The 22,281-nt window shown below is 39.3% G+C and overlaps 1 protein-coding gene across 1 annotated transcript in view; it reads right to left on the bottom strand.

Moving 5' to 3' along the window:
* The window catches only part of cacna1ab (calcium channel, voltage-dependent, P/Q type, alpha 1A subunit, b), a 141,212-nt gene that overhangs the window by 79,793 nt on the left and 39,138 nt on the right, over positions 1-22,281 (bottom strand). The window contains 13 exon segments of the mRNA XM_051945084.1: positions 1,002-1,155; positions 5,821-5,927; positions 6,302-6,369; positions 6,568-6,688; positions 7,180-7,252; positions 7,359-7,490; positions 9,432-9,544; positions 12,064-12,176; positions 15,371-15,568; positions 16,700-16,792; positions 18,230-18,274; positions 18,376-18,491; positions 18,604-18,707. Of these exon segments, the coding sequence (XP_051801044.1) occupies positions 1,002-1,155; positions 5,821-5,927; positions 6,302-6,369; positions 6,568-6,688; positions 7,180-7,252; positions 7,359-7,490; positions 9,432-9,544; positions 12,064-12,176; positions 15,371-15,568; positions 16,700-16,792; positions 18,230-18,274; positions 18,376-18,491; positions 18,604-18,707 (1,437 nt within the window).

Here is a 22,281-nt window from a genome sequence, read left to right as displayed (position 1 = left end):
TTAACATCAGACTGAGAGCTGAAATTAAAGAAAGTGGAAATTTTCAAGTCTGTTTGATTGCTGTTCGCACAGAATTATTCCTGAATGTGGCTAGGTGTGGTTTGGTGTTTTCTCTGTGCCTGTAACCACATCTACACCCCCTGTCAAAAGTTTTAGGACGCTTTCTAATTCAAATGAATGAGAAAGCGTCCTAAAACTTTTGACAGGGGGTGCAGCGCTGATGACATGATGTACACACCTCCACCTCACTGCAGCAATGTGACATGTTCAACCACTGAAGGCCAGCAGTAACAGCATTCCCAGCTGATTTTATATCACTTATTAGTTGTTTTTTAGTTGCACAACAACCAGCAAAGCATCGGTAACATGGCAGCTCAGAATACATAAAATCAATGAAAAACCAAAGTCAGTTTTATTAGCCTGAAGCTTTTGTCACAGAGGAAGTTCCTTATCATTGTCAAGCACTAATAGGGATCAGGTATACTACTCTTAAATGCCTGAAAGCGTATCTTTTATCCATCACACTTTTAGGTGAACTAAATCTGAAGATCATGACTTACACCCCCTGTCAAAAGTATTGAGACGCTCTCTCATTCAAATAAATGAGAAAGCGTCTCAATTCTTTTGACAGGGGGTGTAACTTGCAAACTTAGAAAAACGCAGGGAAATTTCTTCTGCAGTGCAATTCTGCCAATCTTGGAGAACAACAGACAAGAATAGCCAATGTTCTCTTTTTTATGTTTGTAGTCAATGTGCACCCAGTCACATACACTTTTAATTTTGGCCTTTCTAGTCTCATTCGAGAGTTGTTTATTCTCTGGGAACAAGAACTGTGTTTGGCCTGAGGTGGTTGAACATGGGTGATGATAATCCTTTAAGCAGTTATAACAACCAATGACGTCACTCTGCACACCTTACAACAAATATCCATCATATATATCAGGAGTAGACTGTATAGAAATGTGTGTATTTGTGTGTCTTTCTCGGGGGGAACTCCTCACCTCCTCTCCCTCCCCTCCCACCTTCCAGTCGTCCTGCTCCAGCTCATTGTAGAGCGCCTCGCGACTCGTCATCAGGTTCTGTCTGCGAATCTCACTCGTTCTCTGCTCCCACACCGACTTGTTGCCCTTGGTGTGGTTCTTCTGCTGCTCCTTGCTGTTGGCAGAGGTAGGAGGAGGAGAGGAAACGTTGTGGAGGGAGGTGGGATGAAACAAGATAGCGAGGAGTTTGTAGAACAGCAGAGATACGGAGATGAAAATGGAGTCCAGAGAAAGAGGGAGGATGATGAGGAAAGGAGAGATATCGCAATGAATATAAGGGCGATATCGAGGGAAGAGCAGAGGATGAATGAGTGTGAGACAAAAAAGGGAGAGAAAGGATTATAGATTTTAGGACAAAACTGCAAGATTCCCAAGGGAGGAGTAAAACAGTAAAAGTGCACCTTTGAAAGAGAAACAATGAATTCTGGCATGAATAACAATAAAACAGAAATCTTGATAGAAATACTAACGATCTGCAAGTTAGAGCATGGAACAGTGTGAATGAAATGAATGAACTGAAACCCCCTGAACTGTCTGAGTGGTGAAACTTGACATCCCTAGTCCCTGCTGCCAATTCATACTAATGATACTTGTGATACTGCACCAGAAAGTGTACGACCGGCAGAAAGCAGTTTTCCTATGGACCATTATTATAAAAGAAGCACCAGTGAAGGTGTTGACAGGGTATCACCTGCTGTATGCAAAACCATTCATTCCACTATATTACAAGTCTTCAAATGTGTATGTTTTAACTTGTAATTCCAAAGTAATGTCTACAGCCCGATCTCAGTCTCTATCCCTAGACCAAACACAATGAGGGCCTGCAAAGGTATCAAAAGGAAAAATGGGACACATCGGCATGACTGCATGACAACAATTGATTGAAATTCAAAGAAAAATTGAATCTGGATGACATTCTTTTTGCAGCTTGGTTAGCAGGTCAGTTTATTGGTCCTTCCTTGGTTATAACATTACAGTGGTTAAACATTATAGGAAACGACTTCTAAAAGTCGCAAAAAACATCAGCATTTGTAAATCTCATGTGGATGAGACAACATTTCTAAGTGCCAACTTCACTATGAACTATGTGCTAGTCCCTCAAGTAATGTGGACTCACACAAAGGTTGACTAAGGCTACGTTCAGACTGCAGGGCTTAAAGGGGAACTTCGGTTTTTTTCAACCTGGGGTCTGTTTTCATGTCATTTCATACATGTGAGTGATGGAGAAATGAATTTTCAATATAGCTCCAGTATTTAGCCAGGCAGGCAGCTTAGCAGCTCAGCTAGCAGCTCAGCTCGCAGCTCAGCTAGCGAAAAGTATGGGGCAACTGTTCCCCCCGCATCAAAGTCCGCCCCAACGTGCTTTTTCCCCCACACTGACTGACTCAGATAGTCTCAATGAGTGTCCCACAACATACTAGAGATGAGAAGTGAACGAAAACCTCCACATTACCAGGCGATCGCTCTTTGTTGTGGTCTGTATCCAAATCTCAGGACGCTAGAAACCAAATCTCGTTCCGAAATCGTGCGATAGCTGCTTCCCCCACTGGTGTTTTGGCGTGAGCTATCGCGTGATTTCGGAACGAGATTTGGTTTCTAGCGTCCTGAGATTTGGATACAGACCACAACAAAGAGCGATCGCTTGGTAATGTGGAGGTTTTCGTTCACTTCTCATCTCTAGTATGTTGTGGGACACTCATTGAGACTATCTGAGCCGGTCAGTGTGGGAAAAAAAGGGGCAAAAGCACGTTAGGGCGGACTTTGACGCGGGGGGCCAGCTGCCCCATACTTTTCGCTAGCTGAGCTGCTAGCTGAGCTGCTAGCTGAGCTGCGAAGCTGCCTGCCTGGCTAAATACTGGAGCTATGTTGAAAATTCATTTCTCCATCACTCACATGTATGAAATGACATGAAAACAGACCCCAGGTTGAAAAAAACCGAAGTTCCCCTTTAATGCTCAATTCCGTTTTTTTTTGTGAAATCCGATTTTTTTGTGAGTTCGTTCACATTTCCAGTTAAATGCGACTTGTATGTGATCTCCTGTGTGAACCTCACACGACCCAAAAGGTTCCCGTATGCGCAGAAGAGGACACAACAACGACACGCAGAGAGCGTGTTCAGTGTTTACGGTAAACATGGACGCTAACAGTAGAGCATGTGTGGGCATTTTAAAGTTGTTGTCCAGCCACAGCCAGCATATTTATAACTTAATTATTTTAAGGAGAAAAGGTCAAGAAGGAAGAGAGCCAGGATTTTGGCCCTGGTGTTTTGTGGGGCAGTGGCAGCAACATCTGTCCAGAGAACTGTGTGGGTGTGGAGTTGCAGCCAGGAGTGGTGGATAGTGATGTGAGAGGCTTCACAGATGTGGACTTCATTTAGAATTTTTCAATGATAAGGGCGACCTTTACCTACATATGTGAGCGCCTCTCTTTAACACTCTCAGGGCAAGACACACGTCTTCAGCAGCCCGAAGACGTGTTTTGCTTGAACGCAGAATAGTGACGTTTGTCGTGTACCGATGACGTATAGGTCAGATAAATGTGACCTGGCCGTTCAGACTGAAGTCGCATGGCAAAAGATCCGATACGTATCGGAATTAGGACCACATGTCCAAGTGGCCTGGGTCGCATTTGAAAAAATCAGATCTGTGTCATTCAGACTGTCATGAAAAGATCAGATACAGGTCACATAGGGGCAAAAAAATCAGATTTGGGTCACTTGAGCCTGCAGTCTGAACGTAGCCTAAGAGTGTCCTGGACCCTCACATACCTGCAAAAGCACGCCTCCCAGTACATGAGTGTGAAGACTGGGACTGGGCTTATGGGTGGCCATGAGGAGAAACATAGATGCATATGTTCCTATGTGGCCATGTCAGAGTCCTATCTTTCTCATCTTTATGAAATATGCTAACAGTAGCCAGATCTTAAACGTGTCTCGTTTTGTGCTTTTCTGTAAAGTAAATTCTGAAAAAAAGAAAATGTCTGGAAAGCATCATGTGACATCTTGACTATGCATGAAGCTCATGAAAACCCCTGAAGAAACGCAGCACCTCTGAATGTTTCAGACAATGGGGAGACCACAAGAGAAATGCAAACAGATCTCTCACGGTTTTCAAACAAAGCAGTTCCAATTTCTTGACCAAAAACGTGTCAAAATGCTGTGCTACCAGAGCTCGTCATCTGAAAGGCTTTGAGAATCACTTAACAGCTGAATGAGCTGACTGATGTCTGATGGTAACTGCTGCTGCTGCTGAGGACCCAGTCTTAGTCCCCTTTATTCAAAGCACATCAATACTGTAAAAACAAAACGTAAAATCACTGCTCCAAAGTAATTCTCACAGGAAAACCTAAACCTGGTTTCTCTCACTTCAAAATGTGGCAGTTAGACTGCATTTCTGACTGAAATTATCCTTGAACGTCACAAAAGCAGCAGCCTCTCTAATCTAGCGGTCAAAGGCTCACCTCGCCTCCGTGACTGAAGACTCTGATAACTTCTAAAGGAGCAGTGGGTTTATTCGAGCATCATTTTGATGTGTCCTATTGTCAGCCGTTTCTGCTGCCAGGAGCAGATTTTACCGACTGTCCGCCTCTCGCTCTTCCTCGCTTCACAAAGCCCAGAATCTGTTCCTTTCACTCTCAGAACAATCGCTTAATCATGTTTTAGAGGACGAGAGCGGGGAGAGCGTGATGTTGTGTGCCTGCGTGTGAGAACAATCAGAAAGCTCTGCCACAAAAACTGCATCTGGGATTGTGCCTATTCTGTGGAAGAGATTTCTGTGTGTTCTACCAGCATGTTCATGTCTGCACCGTCTGCCTCTTTTCTCTGCATGTACTCCTGTTCTGATGTGTGTGTGTTTGTTATGTGTAGATGCACCGCAAAAACTCAAAATCTTACCAAGTCTATTTGGCTTATTTTTAGCCAAAATGTCTCATCCCACTTGATTGAAGATAAATTCACTTAACAAGAGACATTTCAGCAGATGGAGGGACTTGTTTTAGGAAAACACATCTTAAATATCTCGCTAAGTCAAACAGTCTTGAAATTATCTTGTTTTAACCCTCCTGTCGTCCTGTGGGTCAGACTGACCCTTTTTAAAGTTTAAAAAGGTGGAAAAAAACATATTTTCACAGTGAACACTTCCACATTTTCACAAACTTTTGGGAATTTTTTAAACTTTTTTGTTGGAAAAACAATATTTCTTTAAGAACATTCAGGAGAAAATCTCCTGATTTTTCCCCCCAAATGTTCTTATAGAAAATAGAAGTTTTACTGATATATATGTAATCACTTTAGATAATTTTAGGATTTTTTTTGAAGATTTTTATTTAGTTTTTTGGAAAATATTTACAATTTTTTATATTTTTTAAATTTTTTAAAATTTTTATTTCATGCCAAATTTGGGGATTTTTAAAAATGAAACTTTTAAGGGTAATTTTCAAGGAATTTTATTCCTTTTGAGTTTGCAAATTTTTATAAAGTTGGGGAATTTTTGGCTGAATTTATGGATTTTTTTCAACAGAATTTTTTGGTGCCATAAATGAAGACAACAGGAGGGTTAAGACACCTAAGCTTGACAATTCTGGTAAAATATAGTTAAAATAAGTTTTCTCAGCTAAATTTAAGATCTCAATGTTCTAAACATCACATCTTAGTTCAAGAAATCTTACTAAGCCATTTTCACTTGTTCTACTGGCAGATTTTTTCACTTATTTCAAGATAAAAGTTTCTTTAAATGAGTTGTTGCTTTGAGAGAGGCATTTTTTCCAGTGTGTGGGTACTCACGCAGCAATAGAGAGGTTAGCAGCAGACAGCGGGCTGACCTCGGCCACCTCCTTCGCCTTCTGTAGTGCTGTCTTCTGATTGGCTGCCTCCTCTTGTTCCTCCTCATCCTATTGGTGAAGAAGAGTAAAGTGCAGCTGATTTAAACGTTAACGTTCTGGCACAACCGGCAAAAAAATATCGAAACAATAAAAACACAAAACGTGGAAAAATACTGACTCATATCAAACAATCTTTTGACTCCCAAAGGACAGGAACAACAAGCTGAGAACACAACCTATAACACTGATTTTTCATGTTATAAGTCCGTTTTTGGTGCTGCTGACACATGAAACCAAAACAATGAGCAAAAAGAGCTTTCAGTTCGTCATTTCAGGCAAAACATTTTACACCACGCACGGTCATTTGATTCTGAACATAAAAAAATATGACTGTAGCTTTGCAGCACCAAACTGAATCGCTTTCTCCTGCAGTGATGGCGTACCTTGGTAAGCTCCTGGGCGTTGGCCAGATTGTCCACAGCGATGGCCAAGAAGACATTCAGCAGAGTGTCTGTGGTGGCAGAAGTTAGGGAGAAACACTGATGCTCAGACAAGTAGGGAGGGGGTTGAGAGTTTCTCAGAAGGAGCACAGCAGAGAAGAGAGATATTGCACTGCAGATGTAAGAAAGAAACCTGGATGAAAACATGCATTGATGCTGAGGAAAAGTGCAGTTGAGTGCATGTGTGTTATAGTGTAAACGGAGGATACAGTTTCCAAAGAGTGTGAGGACAATAAAGAAGATGGAGAAGACCATCCCTTTGTCATTCACTCCTCCCTGGGACTCGATGCCATAGTACATCACCACGTTCCAGTCCTCTCCTGTCAGGATCTGCAGAGACAGCGAGCAGCGAGGGGCATCAACAAACAAAAAGAATCTGGAATTCAAAGCCATTTATTTAGACAAACAGGAACAAATGCATGTGTTTTTTAAAAAATAAAACTGTAAATTCACTGTGTTAAGCTTCAGTCAGAACTAACCACCGCTCATTAAATTTCACTCTTGTTGAAGCAGTTCAAACGAGCTGAAAATGTATGAGTAAGTATCAGTGTGCTAACGGCCATGGATGGAAGAAAGAAATTCATGTTGTTCAGCTTACAAAAGACCAGATCTTTCAGCTCCACTGTAAATGATATGTAACTGAATGAATCCACTTTTATCCCATAAAGAACAACATAAAACTGACACTGATGGTACACGGACAGTTCTGTGTTGAGGAAGTTTAACTACTGTGTTTGTCTTTTGTGGCTGGCTGGACAATATCAATGCCAGCTTCGTTTTGTACAGAACCACAAACACATCTTCAGCGCCTTATTTCCTACCTGGAACACTGTCATGATTGCCGCTGCAAAAGTATCAAAGTTCGTGGGCGGGGTTCCGCTTTCAAAGTTGAATCTGAGAAGAAGCAAAGAAAATGTCATTACAGTCACACACAAAACAAGACAGACACTCATTAAATACTCAGAACTGAGTTTATTTTTAGCTCTTTATTGGTACTGACTGTCCTCCAAAAAGCTGCATCCCCAGCAAGGCAAAAACCACGATGAAGAGGAAGAGGAGGAACAGCAAACTGACAATGGACTTCATGGAGTTCAGCAGAGACACCACCAGGTTTCGAAGAGGAGCCCAGTACCTGAGGAGGACAAGGATATGAATGAGAAGAAGGCATCCGAACCAGGAGTGATGGAGACGTAAAATTGTGAACAAATGTGCAAATGTGAAAGGCAGAGAAGATGAGAAAGTAAAGAGAACGTCATCACGGTTTCTAGAACAGTAAAGTTCAGGCCTATGAGCAAAACCTGAGGGTTGTACGGTGAAGTCACTGTAACATAGCCGGGCTTTCTTTGTGTGAGTCGGCTCGACAGAAACTAAAACCCCAGTCAGTGTTAACGGGTACACAAAGGTGGTTATCAGCTTTCTTTGTTAACTCGGGATTTCTGCTTAAAACTCAGTACGCGCTCACATAAAAGGAGGCATGATGTGACTCTTCTTCTGCAGTGAATGAAACAACTGTGTGCAGCTGTTTTACTGGAGAACAACGAGGAATATGAAATGCTGAAATGCTCCTGCTGTCCTCATTTACAGGCACCAAAAAATATAGTTTCCTTGTCTGAAAAAATCCAAAAAAATTCCCCAAATTTCTGAAAATTTGCAAAACCTTCAGGAAGAAAACTCCAATAATTCCTTCAAAGTTTCGCTTAAAAGTTTAATTTTTAAAATCTCCCAAATTCAGAAAGAAAATTCTGGTAAATATTTTCAAAAAATGAGTAAAAATTTTCCAAAAAAAATCCTAAAAATATCTAAAGTAATTACTTACATATCAGTAAAACTTCTAATATTTTCTTTAAGAGAATTCACATAAAAATCAAACAAAATCCAGCGAATTTTGCTGGATTTTGGTTGATTTTTATGTGAATGTTCTCAAGAAACATTTTTAACATTTCTGTTTTTCCACCAAAAAAATGTTCAAAGGTTTCCCAAAAATGTTGAAAATGTGGACATCAGAAGTTTGACTGTGAAAATATATTATTTTCCTGCATTTTAAAACTTTAAAACGGGTCATTTTGACCTGCAGGACGGCATGAGGGTTAAATATGATGTTGTAGCGAAGTGCATTTACACCGCCTGTCAAAAGTTTCGAGACACTTTCTCATTCAAATAAATTAGAACCTGTCTCAAAACTTGTGTAGTTCTGACACTGTCCCATAATGCAGGAAATCACTTTAGTTTGTGGCCAAATCAGTGAAGTTAATGTTACGGATTGAACATTCTCTGCTGAAGTAGCCCTGGCTGCAAATCAGAGCCAAACATAAAAACACATTTATGCGATTTCTGCATAACCATTTAAGTAAATGTTGGGTTCCCATGGCAACGCGATGCATACAGTGTCCAAAACTGTAACTGCACAGCTTCATTCGGTGGTTTTAGTAGCATACAGCTCAACATGTTTACATTCCCCCAGCTGAGAATCTGCATCGCTCATAAATAACGGGCGGGTGAGACGCTTGTGACAGTCGATTTAAATCCAAAACTCTGAACATAACCTGCTACCGACCCGGTCACTTCCACAGCATCAGTTACCATGGAGATGTAGCCAGGTCTGATAAAAAGACAGGAACAATGATGCTAACTAACATACTATGTGAAGTGACAATAACCACAAATAAACATCACACATTTTCATTCCATTATCTCAACACCACATAATCAGATGTTCCACTGAGATTTTTAGTCTCCTCTCTGAGTGAGAACTGTCCAAATGAACAGCGTGGTGACGAGCAGGAAAGCTATCATGCAAACAAAACAGAGCGATGTGCATGAGCCAAAACCAATTAAAATCTCTCCTGAGGAGAGCGTCAAACAAGTGTCAAAGTGCTAAAGCATCGACACTGTTTAGATGTCACATCAGTGCGAAGATTTTCAGTCGGAAACACCAAAACCTCCTTCAAAGCGGCGCCACAGCCTGTCGCCACCGTCCTCATTGTCGTCACTGTCGTATCTGCGCATGAGGGAGCTGATGGAGGCGCGTGCACGTGTAAGCTGGTGAGTGTTTGAGGACGACAGAGAAACTTACTTGGTGACTTTGAAGATGCGGAGCAGCCGCAGAGCTCGTAGCACGCTGATACCGAAGGACGTGCCCGGTTTAATGATGGCCCACACAACCTCGAAGATACTGCCCACGATTACCTGCACGCACAGACAAAAAACACAGTCAGTCCTGTAGAATATACCGAGGAACGAAAAGGAAAAATAAAAATCTGATCATTCTTCGTCATGGGCAAAGAGGCACATGATTATGTTATGAATGTTTGACTTAACCAGCATTATATCCAAAGTGCAGGACACATTTTTGGAGCTGATGCTGATGACAACACTTATATTTCGGATTTTTAAAATTCTGTTATTGATTAATTGGGCCATGTTTATAATAATAATAATAATAATATTCTTTATTTATATAGCACTTTTCATATAGCAATGTATTGTTAAAAAGCAACAAAAATAAAAGACAATAATAAATCAGGGACATTGTTATACCCAGTACATACTGAGGAAATGCCATCTTAAAGGTTTAAAATAGGTAAACACTGGAGGTTAGTTTAAAGTGTAAAATAAATAAATGAATAAATAATAATAAATGAATAAAATAAAGTAAATCCATAAGTAGATCAGTAAAATAAATAAATAAATAAGTAAATAAATTCAAACAAATATATCATATAATAAAAATAAAATAAACTGAAACCAAATAAAAGATAGATAAAATAAAATGAAATAATAATAAAGATAATAAAAATAATAGTGATAATTATAAATTGGGAGTTGTAAAAAGAATAAAAACAATTAAAAAAATAAATACTACAAAACAAATGTTTCATATGTATAGATAAAAAGCACAAGACATTAACAGAATTATTTATCTGAGCTTGAACCAAACTTTTTTGGATTGCAAGTTTATTTTATGCTCTAGTTTAAACTGTAGATAGCTCAATAACCACTAATAAGGAATTAACTTCATATCACTATTAAATGGGATCCAGTCCAAAAGGTCTCACGTCTCCACTAAACTGTCTCTACTTTTATCAAGTCATCTTTAAAATGCATGCTACAGGTTGGGTCCTAACCATTATTTCAGTGGGAAACATTTCTTGCTCATAAAAATGTTATCTTTAACAAAAAAGGCTCTCAATGTATGTGTCTATATATAATTGCGGGACTTTTTGTATCATAGTCGACATTTTTTGCTGTTTTCAGGCCTAAAATCAACACGGCCGCCTATAACCAAACACCACACGGCATTTTTATACAAAGATTCTTCTCAAATATTATACATACCACTGAGTAAAATTGAAAGTTATTTAGAAAGATAACGCAGTAAACTTGTTGGCATGTGATCAATCCACACTACTTTATATGAAATTTTTGTCGTTTTGTGTTTCCTTTTAGTCTTGCTTGTGTTTTTTGTTGTTTTTTTGTCTTGGACCATTACCCATAATCCAACAGGAAGTCAGCCATTTTTAATTATGAATCATATTTTTGACTATTTTGTGTCATTTTTGGGCACTTTTCGAAATCTATAAACTCAAACAGCGTAAGCCCGAGAGAGCTGAAATTTGGCCAGGATGTACTCCAGTCATGGGTGATCAAAAGTTATTAAAATGCTCCACAAAAGTCTGAGGGCATGGAAATGGCGACCCACGGAATGCGGCCATTTTGAATGCCTCGCCATGAAACAGGAAGTGCTGTATAATTAGCCTGTAAATGCTCCAAAATGCTTGAAACCTTACATGTGTGATCAGAGTCCGGCCCCAATCTTATTCATAGGTTGATATACACTCAGAGTCATAGCGCCACCTGACGGCCATTTTGGATTTCTCGCCATGAAACAGGAAGTTCTGTCTAACTAGCCTGTACATGCTCCAATTTGTCTCAAATTTTACAAGTGTCATCAGAGTCTGGCCCTAATCACATCCATGTGACACCTGGCGGCCATTTTGGTATTCTTGCCATGAAACAGGAAGTGCTGTGTAACTAGCCTGAACGTAGTCCAATCTGGATGACACTTTATACTCAGAGTTACCAGCACCTGGTGGACATGCGAGGGCCAGCGGGGCCAGCCGGGCCGCTTGGATGTGAGGACCCGTCCATCGCTGCTTGCAGCTTTAATTTTGTTTGTCTTTTTGTTTTGTTTTGTCTCATTTTTTTGCCATTTTATTTTTCAATTTTGTCGTTTTGTGCCTTATTTTTGTCATATTATATAAAAATACACGACTCTGGCTGGCATAAACTGACGTTCCGTAAGTTGTTGCAGCCATGAACATGTCCTGAAGTCGTGGTTGTGGATAAATAATCATTAAAGTTATTCAAAATAGTTAAACAATTAGAATAAAAGCCTAAGCAGGAGCACACCACACTGTGTTCAGAGCCAGGTGACTGAACGCTGTTATTGCACATTCAGTGTAAAAGCACACTTTTGACAGGAGCAGTGCTGAATCACTCTGTTGCACTACAACATGAGAAAGATCTAGTTCTCAGATGTGATGATTAAATGGAGTGTTGAATTTGTCGACAAAACCTCATAGTTATGAGCTGAATTTGTTGGTTTTTTTCTCACTTAGTCACAGTGAGTGTGTGTGTGTGTGTGTGTGTGTGTGTGTGTGTGTGTGTGTGTGTGTGTGTGTGTGTGTGTGTGTGTGTGTACTCACCACACAGTCAAAGCAGTTGAATGAGGAGTGGAAGTAGGGCTGGATGCCCAGACCATACATCTTGATCAGCATCTCCGACATGAACAAACCGAGGAAAATAAACTCTGTATAGACTGAAAGGAGGAAGGAGAGGGAGAGAAGGAAGGTGAGGAAGGTCCGAGAAAGGGATTATGCATCAGGGAAGGTGAGGATGAAGGAAATCAGAAGACAGAAAGCAGTGATGAGGAGATGGGATCAGAGAGTGAGATAAAAGTGTGGACGGAGAGAGGTGAAAATAGAAGAAAGAGAGGGGAGGAAAAAAGAGGCAGAGAAGAACGAAATCAGGTAAAAAAGAGGGGGAAATAGGGAGAAGAGGGGAGTAGAGGAAAAAAAGGGAAGAAGGGATGAGAGAGTGAGGGAGAGATGAAGATGAGTGGAAGTCAGTAGAGGTACGAGCCCAGTGGTGTATGACAGCGTGGTGATGGATGAACAGCAACTACAGCTTCACATGCTAACGACACCGACCGGGGACGGAGAGCTGCACCTACTGAGGGCTGGAAACCCAAAGAAAATGTCAACTGATACTGAGTAGTTACAACCACAACCATAACTACCACATCTGACCAAATCCAGCTTAAAGTCACAACATTTTATCAAAATAACTTTATTCCTCATGTCTCAAAGAAGAAGGAAATATTTTTATTTAAAAAAAAAAGGTCTGCACTTCTTGGCACAACTGTGAAGCCGCGACCAACAGTCACGTGTAAAAAGTTCGGGGAGTTCTCGGCTAAGGTGCAAGTTGTGATTACACACAGCAGACAGGAAGAAGAAAGGAGCAAATGTAAGAAGTCAGACAGACTGCACAGAAGGCCTGTTTGAAGTCCCCTTGCTTCGAGCCATGCCTGCACTGCCTGGGGAGCCGCTCGGAGTTCAGAGGGTCAACGGGCGACAGCGAACACGATGCTGAGGTCTTCCACTTGAAATCCTGAAAGAGCATTTCTTTTCAGCTCACACTTTAAAGCTGACACAACCAACTATCAAATTACTGTGTTAAAAAAAGAATTAAAGTAGCCATATCGGAAAAAGTCTGCAGCGCTGAGAAGAAAGCACAGCGCATTCCAGAAAAGATAGAGAAAACACACCGTGTTTCTGCTATTTAAAGGAGATGAAACTGTAAATGCTGTGTTTGCATGTGTGGGAGGAGACAGTAGATTTGAAGTGTAAAAAGATGATTCAGGATGGGACGGAGTGAGAGTGGGCAGCAGCAGTGAAATATGTGGATGCAGATGTTGAGTTTTGTATCCTTTAGGCAAAGTCAGTCCAACAAAATCACTAAGGCTGGCCCGAACAGTGGATTCTGGTCTCCGGATAATTGGGCCCTATTACAGACAAATATCCAAATATTCGTTCTGCCCCATAACGTCCGAGGGGGCCAAAGGCGAAGGGAAGAGAGGAGCTCCGAATATTCCTATTTTCGTCTGGGGGGGAGGAGGGGGTGATCACATAGACATATGTGTATATGTTTATGTGATCACACGACAGGATGAGCCGATGTGGGCCGAAGGCGGAGGGAAGACGGTAACGCCGAATATTCGTTCCGCCCGGTAACGTCCGACCGGTGGGTGGGGGAGGGGCGGATATTCGGATACCAAAATTAATACCCGGATACCGCCGTAGCGAACGAATATTCGGATATTCGGGATGTTCGGGTCCAGCCCTACACAAGCTATCACAGTGGAAAATTTATACTACAGTGAATGATCTTGATGGATCTCCTTATTTATTCCTTCTCTCTCTTGCTCAGTTGGGAATCGGCCCTTAATGACTGTCAATTTAACCCTCTGAACCTCAAAACCCAGTCTGTTAGAAAGGCTTGCTATCTTTAAAAACTGGCAACTTGTACCATTTATTAGAGCCACAAATTGTAAAAACACAAAGCTTTCAACTTTCTGACGTGTCTTTAACCCCTTGCCGCATACTGTCGTGAATTTGCATCACACCACTTTCATTCAGACTGCAGTCGAGATCCATTCCTTCAATACCGGGTTCTCCATATCCAATATGTCCCTCGGAACCTTTTGCAAGCACTGGTTTCTGGTAGGACCGGTCGGAGTGGGACCTAATTATTATATATCTGTTGTCATTAATATTATATATCTGTTCTATTTGTAACAGATAAATTAACAATCTCCACTTATTTTAGCATCAGTTGGAAAGAAAAAATGCGCAAAGCTCTCTTTAAATTTAATTGTAAGTAAATTCAGGCATCAAGATAACTATAAAGACATTCATCAGAAAAAAATCTCAACTCAAAACCAATACGTCTCATCAGAATCACTCTCCTGTCATGCAGTGGTCCGTCAGAAAACAGAAAGAAAAAAAACCCCGAAACAAATCTAAGCTTAAAATCAACACCCTTTGCTTTCTTTGTGTGATGATGCTGACGCTTTTTTTCCAACAGCTGAAAAAGCATGAGTAACGGAAAGTTAATTATCAGAGAAATGAAGTGTTCATGTTTTTCCTTTTTGCGATTTGTGACATTCTAAACTGAATCCTCGCTCCCTCCAGCTGTGATTCTGCTGCTTCCACAGAGTTGCAGGACTTTATATTGCAGTAAAAATGAGTCCACAGTGAGTAAAAATGTGGCAGGAGCAACAAAACAAGGAAACAGTCAGAAACTGCGTGGGGTTCGGAGGCTTAAAGTCCTCTCCTGGGTGCTACTTTTGATGCTGGTGTCAGTCAGCATCATAGTAAAGAACCTTTGTCTGTATGTTCAGTATGTGTGGTATGTACATGCGTGAACTAACCGTGACGTCACTCGTTGGTTTCAGCGCCGAGAAAATGAAGCCCGGATTTTGCTACTTCCTGGTCGCCATTTTGGATTTTTTGGAGCCAGTGACGTAAAAAGCGTCATCAAACAGGCTGGACCGGAGAGCAACTAGGGGCAGGACCAGTCAATGGGACTGTCAATCAAGTATAGCCACGCCCCCTGGCTTCGCCAACTTTAACGATTTACTTAAAATTCAGTATTGATTTATTTTAAGATCGGCCACCTGATCTCTCATTCTGACCATGAAAACTAACGGGAAAAAAATCCTGAGCTGTAGAAAATCAGTCTATCAAATTTTATTTTTTCCAAAAATGAATTGGGGTCTATGGAGCAAAAGCTTTTTGGAGCCAACCCTAGCGGACGGCGTGATATTGCAAGTTTTTGACACTTCCAGGTGGGCTTCAATTTTGGAGCCAGATGCTACGTCCAGCTTTATATACAGTCTATGGGTTTGTATGCATGTGTGATCCAGTGCTTCATGTGTGTGTGTTTACTCACAGAGGAAGTCAGAGAGCAGCACAGGCTGGTTGTAATGCACCGCAGCCACACAGATGGTGTTGAGGCCCACCAGGCAGAGCACCGTCCAATAGAAGGCCTGCGTCTTCACGATCTTGCGGATGAAGAATCGCATCCGTCGCTCTTTCTTACTGTAATTGGAGCCATCCTTCCCACTCTTAATACTGGAGCGTGCAAAACCTAAGAGGAAGCATGGAGTCCGTTTGAATTGCACTGATTTAGTTTCCTGTTCATCAGCACTCCCACCAGCATGGAAAATATAAAGCTCATCCTCAATGTGAAATGGCATACACTGCAAAAAGTCAACATCTTATGAAGTCTGTTTGTGTTATTTTTAGTCAGAATGTCTCATCCCACTTGATTTAAGACAAACTCACTTAATAAATGACATTTCAGCAGATGGAGGGACTGTTTTAAGAGAATGCATCTTAAATATCTTGTTCAGTCAATCTTGAAATCATCTCGTTTTTAACCCTATTTTCACAGTGAAAATTTCCACAGTTTGGGAAATTTTTTGACATTTTTTGATGGGGGAAAAAAAAGAAATGTTGAAAAAAAAAGTTTCTTTAAGAACATTCAGAAAAAAAATCAACCAAAATCCAGTGAAATTCGCTGGATTTTGGTTGATTTTGACTGTTTTTAAAGAAAGTATTAGAACTTTTACTTATATGGAATCATTTTAGATATTTTTCAGATTTTTTTGTTTTTTGGAAGATTTTTTTCATTTTTTGAAAATATTTACAAGTTTTAGATTTAAAAAAAAATATTTCTTGCCAAATTTGGGGATTTTTTTTTTTAAATAAAACTTTTAAGGGAAACTTTTAAGGAATTTTCTCCCTGAAGATTCAGCAAATTTTTATAAATTTGGGGATTTTTTTGCAGCCAGGAGGGTTACGACACCTAAGTTTGACAATCCTGGTAAAAAAAAAAAAACAGTTTAAAATAAGTTTGTTCCCAGCTAATTATAAGATCTCAATATTCTAAATATCATATCTTATTTCAAGAAATCTTACCAAGACATTTCACTTGTTCTACTGGCAGATTTTTTTTTCACTTATTTCAAGGTAAAAATTCTTAGAAGTAAGTTTTTTTTTCTTGTTTTGAGAGGAGCATTTTTTCCAGCGTAGGATGAATTTAGCTTTTTCCCACGCTGCAGGTGTCCTTGCAGCTAAAGTTAAAGTTCTCACCTTCACACATGGCCTGGACTATGCAGCTGGAATGACTTGTGTGAATGGGCTTCATGAGAAGCATTCTACCCCCGTATGTTTCCGTCCCCGGCATGCCATCCATCCCGCTCTCTGTTTTTCTCACCTACTGCGTCTCCCATGTTGTCCTCTCCTTCCTCAGGGTTCAGCAGCTCTGTCTTGTTGTTTTTGGTTTTGATGGTTGGCCTTCGCCTCGTACCTGGCAAGAATAAAAAAAAAAAGAATGGTTTCTTCATCTGCCCATCTCTCAAATGTCGCTTTCTCACCCCTCCCACAGAGTCTGTCGCTTGCTGGTGTGCTGTGGTAAACCTCACATTTACACATTTAAATGAGCAGTTCAAAAAAGGCTCGTTAACTAAAGCATTGCTAAATCTTGTACCAAACCAGCTCAGAATGGCTCTTTTTGTTATATTTTGTCTTACATACGTGCCATGTGCCTTTATTTATTCACTCGGTCATGCATTGCTGCACAGTTGAACAGATTTTAAGTCTAGTAGCGACCTCAACTGCCATTACGAATGCCATCCATCATCTGCTGGATCTCTGTTCTCTGTGTACAGGAGCTCTGGCTTTGCACTGCAAAAACTCCAAATCTCACCAAGTCTATTTGTCTTATTTTTAGTCAAAGTGTCTCATCCCACTTGATTTAAGATAAATTCACTGAGCAAGTGACATTTCAGCAGATGGAGGGACTTGTTTTAAGACAATGCATCTTCAATATCAAACAATCTTGAAATTATCTTGTTTTCAGTTTAATTTTACAACTCAAAACAAGTTTAACGCTCCTGTCGTCCTGCGGGTCAAATTAATCCGTTTTAAAGTTATGACAAATGTGGGGAAAAAGATATTTTCACAGTGAAACTTCTGATGTCCACATTTTCAACATTTGTGGGAAATTTTTGAACATTTTTTGATGGAAAAAAAGAAATGTTAAAAATGTTTCTTAAGAACATTCACAAAAAATCAACCAAAATCCAGCGAAATTCGCTGGATTTTGGTAGATTTTTTTGTGAATGTTCTTAAGAAAATATTAGAAGTTTTACTGTTATATATATATATATAGAATCCTTTGAGATATTTTTAGGATTTCTTGAAGATTTTTACTAATTTTTGAAAAATATTTACAAGAATTTTCTTGCCAAATTTAGGCGATTTTTTTTTTAAAATAAAACTTTTAAGGAATTACTGGAATTTTCTTCCTGAAGGTTTTGCAAATTTTCATAAATCTGGGGATTTTTTTCTGCTGCTTTTTGGGGATTTTTTTCAGACAAGGAAACAGTATTTTTTGGTGCCTGTAAATGAAGAAAGCAGGAGGGTTAATACATCTCAAATTTGGAGGTTGCATGAAAGCGAAAATCAATTTTTGAGTGAAAAACTGCTTTTTTTAGCATGTCTGGCTTATTTTAGGACACCTAAGCTCGACAATCCTGGTAAAATGCAGCTTAAAATAAAATTTCCAGCTAATTTTGAGATCTCAATATTCTAAATATCGCATCTTATTTCAAGAAATCTCACCAAGACATTTTTCCCTTGTTCTTGGGCAGATTTTTTCACTTATTTCAAGGTAAAAGTCCCTTGAATTTTTTTTTCTTATTTTGAGAGGGGCATTTTTTCCAGTGTAAATAAGCTTAGTTACCATCAAAGTTCCCTGTGGCGTCCTCCTCAGCCAGAATCACCTCCTCTGTACGAATCAAACGAAACAAGATGTCAGTGCATAGCTTCAGGATCTGTTTGGTTGTGTGTACGGGAGCGTGAGCGGTGTGTTTGTCGCCGAGCACCGACCCGCTTTGCAGATCCACTCCAGGTATCCGTTGAGCTCTCTCTCAATCTGCTGCTGCCGCCTCAGCTTCAGGAACTCGCTCCTGTTCTCCACTCGCTCTCTCTCTTTGGCAAACTCACTGTGGGAACATTTGTCATTTGTTCTGCTTCCCTCTGCTCATTTTCTTTTAAGTGCAGAATGACAGAAAGCATACAGCAGTGCGTTTCAGAAAACAGAGGAAAGGACTTTACCCTGAGAGCACACCCAGCACCAGGTTGAGCATGAAGAAGGAGCCGATGATGATGAGGGGGATGTAGTACATCCAGTTCCAGGCGCTGCCCTCCACGTCGTTGCTCTGAAAGACACACACATGCATCGGATTGCTGATCAGGTAATACATAAAAACGTGAAGGATCTGTGACTGATGATGACTGGACAGGTTTTGCTCTAAATAATCTTGAAGTGAACGGTGCCATGTGAAGCTGTGCACTGGAAAAAATGCCCCTCTCAAAACAAGAAAAAGAAAATTATTTCCAGGAGCTTTTACCGTGAAATAAGTGGAAACAATCTGCCAGTAGAACAAGAGAAAATGTCTTGGTAAGATTTCTTGAAATAAGATATGATATTTAGAATATTGAGATCTTAAAATTAGCTGGGAAAAAACATATTTTAAGCAATTTTTTTACCCGAATTGTCAAGCTTAGGTGTCTTAAAATAAGCCAGATATGCTAAAAAAAAAAAAGAATTTTTACTCAAAAATCGATTTTTTCTTTCATGTAACCTCCTAATTTGAGATGTATTAACCCTCCTGTTGTCCTCATTTACAGGCACCAAAAAATATTGTTTCCTTGTCTGAAAAAAATAATTTAAAAAAAAAATCTGCAAAAAAAAAATCCCCAAATTTCTGAAATTTAGCAAAAACCTTCAGGAAGTAAATTCCAATAATTCCTTCAAAGTTTCCCTGAAAAGTTGCATTTCCAAAAAATCCCCCAATTTGGCAGAAAATTCTTGTAAATATTTTCAAAAAATTAGTAAAAATCTTCCAAAAAAACCCCTCTAAAGATATCTAAAGTGATTCTATAAACATCAGTGCAAAACTGACTAATATTTTCTTTAAGAACATTCAGGAAAAAATCAGCCAAAATCCTGCAAAATGTGCTGGATTTCGGTAGATTTTTTGTGAAGGTTCTTAAGAAACATTTTTAATCTTTTTTTTCACCAAAAAATGTTCAAAAAATTTCCCAAAAATGTTGAAAACGTGGACATCAGAACTTTCACTGTGAAAATATTTATTTATCACATTTTTAAACTTTAAAAAGGGTCAATTTTGACCCGCAGGAAGACACGAGGGTTAAACTTCTTTTGAGTTCTCTTGTAAAGTACAACTCAAAACAAGATAGTTTCAAGATTGTTTGACTAAAGATTGTTATGATGCATTGTCTTAAATCAAGTCCCTCCATCTGCTGTAATGACTCTTGTTAAGTGAATTTATCTTAAATCAAGTGGGACGAGACATTTTGACTTAAAATAAGACAAACAGACTTGGTAAGAGTTTGAGTTTTTGCGGTGTGCACAAACAAAAGATGAGTTTGCACTCAATACACTGTAAAAAAAAAGAAAAAAGAGAAGAAAACTGCAGTGTATTCAGCAGACTTGGTATTCTGATTTGTTTGAACATGAAAACACACATCAGAACAATGCTGTGTCTGCATTTGGAATTGTGAATAAGCTGAAAATGAAACTTGTTGTTGGTACAACAAATACAGGGTTTCCCAGAATACACAGCAGGGGCAAGTTCTCATGCTTTCTTTGCCTTGGCCAGTAACTCTTTTCTAACTTTTTATCAGACAAGGAAACAAGTAAACAAGTGAAAAATGTCTTGGTGAGATTTCTTGAAATAAGACGTGATATTTAGAATCTTGAGATCTCAAAATTAGCTGGAAAATTTTATTTTAAGCTGCATTTTACCAGGATTGTCGAGCTTAGGCGTCCTAAAATAAGCCAGACATGATAAAGAAAAAGCAGTTTTTCACTCAAAAATTGATTTTCGCTTTCATGCAACCTCCAAATTTGAGATGTATTAACCCTCCTGCTTTCTTCTTTTACAGGCACCAAAAAATATTGTTTCCTTGTCTGAAAAAAAGTCCCAAAAATCTGCAAAAAAAATTCCCCAGATTGATTAAATAAGTTTGATTAACTGAACTACAAGCCCTCAGCAGGTGGAGCTCATGTCCTTCCTCCATTCTTCTCCCCACTTTCCTGTCTCTCAATAAGACCAAAAAAATAACTTTAAAAAAATGATCGTGGGGTTGATTAGCTTTTGGTAGTTCTGTTATTCAGCTAACATCAGAATTAACAGCAGTGACTGTTCACAGAGCAATGTAAGTATAACTGGTACAACAATAACGTCTCATTTTTTGTCTCTTTGTCGTTTTATTCCGTGTCGTTTGTCTAATTTTTTGTCATTTTGTGCCTCGTTTCTGTAATATTTTGTCTCGTGTTTGTTGCTTTTGTTGTCAGAATTTTGTAGTTTGTTTCATGTTTTTCTCCTTTTGTTTTTATCGTTTGTCGTTTTGTGTTTCCTTTTTGTCTCGCTTGTGTTTTTTGTCATATTTTTTGTCATTTTGTGTTTTGCTTTATTCGTTGTTTTGTGTTTTTTTCGTCATTTTGTGTTTCCTTCTTGTCTAGCTTGTGGTTTTTTCTATTTTTTGTCACCCCCCCCCCTTTTTTTTTACCATTATTGTCTCGTTTGTGTCAGTTTTTTGTCTAATTTTTGTTGCATTTTTGTTTCTTTTTGTGTCGTTTGGCTCATTTGTTATTTTGTGTCATTTATGTAATTCTCTGTCTTTTTTTGTCGTTTGTCCATTTTTTTGTAAAATTTTTTTGGACCTTTTTTACTTTGTTTCGTGTCGTTTGTCTTATTTTTTTGTCATTTTGTGTCTCGTTCTTGTAATATTTTGTCAAGTTTTTGTTGTTTTTTTGTCAGAATTTTGTCATTTGTTTAATGTTTTTCTCCTTTTGTTTTTATCATTTGTCGTTTTGTGTTTCCTTTTTGTCTGGCTTGTGTTTTTTGTCATTTTGTGTTGTGCTTTATTCGTTGTTTTGTGTTGGTTTTTTTGTCTAATTTTTTGTTGCATTTTTGGTTCTTTTCGTGTCGTTTGTCTCATTTGTTATTTTGTGAGATTTATGTAATTCTCCGTCTTGTTTTTGTCGTTTGTCCATTTTTTTGTCAAATTTTTTTGGACCTTTTTTACTTTGTTTCGTGTCATTTGTCTTATTTTTTTTGTCATTTTGTGTCTCGTTCTTGTAATGTTTTGTCTTGTTTTTGTTGTTGTTTGTCCTTTTTTGCCTGACTTTTGTCTTTTTGATCATTTTACTGGTCCGGCCCTTGAACTAAAATGAGTTTGACACCCGTGATCTATGTGATCCCTCATCTCAGTTTTCATCAGGCCACTTGATTCATAAAAGTACGAACTGAAGCCACTAAAATAGGCCGCTAGATGTTTCCAACTTTTTCTATAATGCAAAAGCTCCAAGGAGAGCTGAAGTACAGTATGTGCATCATACTGGCTCAGAAGTGACCCATTTTCTAACGTAAAGTCTGACCTGAATGCAGAAACAGTGTGTGTTTGCAATGAGAAACACCTATGCAGCCGCTGATGTTTTCACAGACGCTGAGTGCACTGAGGGCTCTGGTGACCAACATTATCTGATGCCATGCCAGTTGTTTGTTTGACTAGACAAACTCAACTGACAGTCACAGAAATCAGGTTACTGGAGAATATTACATTTCTGTGCTGAATGGAAGCATCAGCTGACTATTATCTGCTGCTGGACTGCAGTGTGCATGTGTTAGGTTTTATTCTGCACGGCACAATGCAAGCGGCCCATTCTCTATTAAACTTTCATTGGTTTCCTCCTGACTGCTC

The sequence above is a fragment of the Acanthochromis polyacanthus genome, chromosome 3 (genome assembly GCF_021347895.1).
Source record: "Acanthochromis polyacanthus isolate Apoly-LR-REF ecotype Palm Island chromosome 3, KAUST_Apoly_ChrSc, whole genome shotgun sequence".
In the NCBI taxonomy this organism is placed as follows: Eukaryota; Metazoa; Chordata; class Actinopteri; family Pomacentridae; genus Acanthochromis; species Acanthochromis polyacanthus.
Note: the sequence above shows the minus strand (reverse complement) of the source record. Positions and strands in the feature narration are given on the sequence as shown.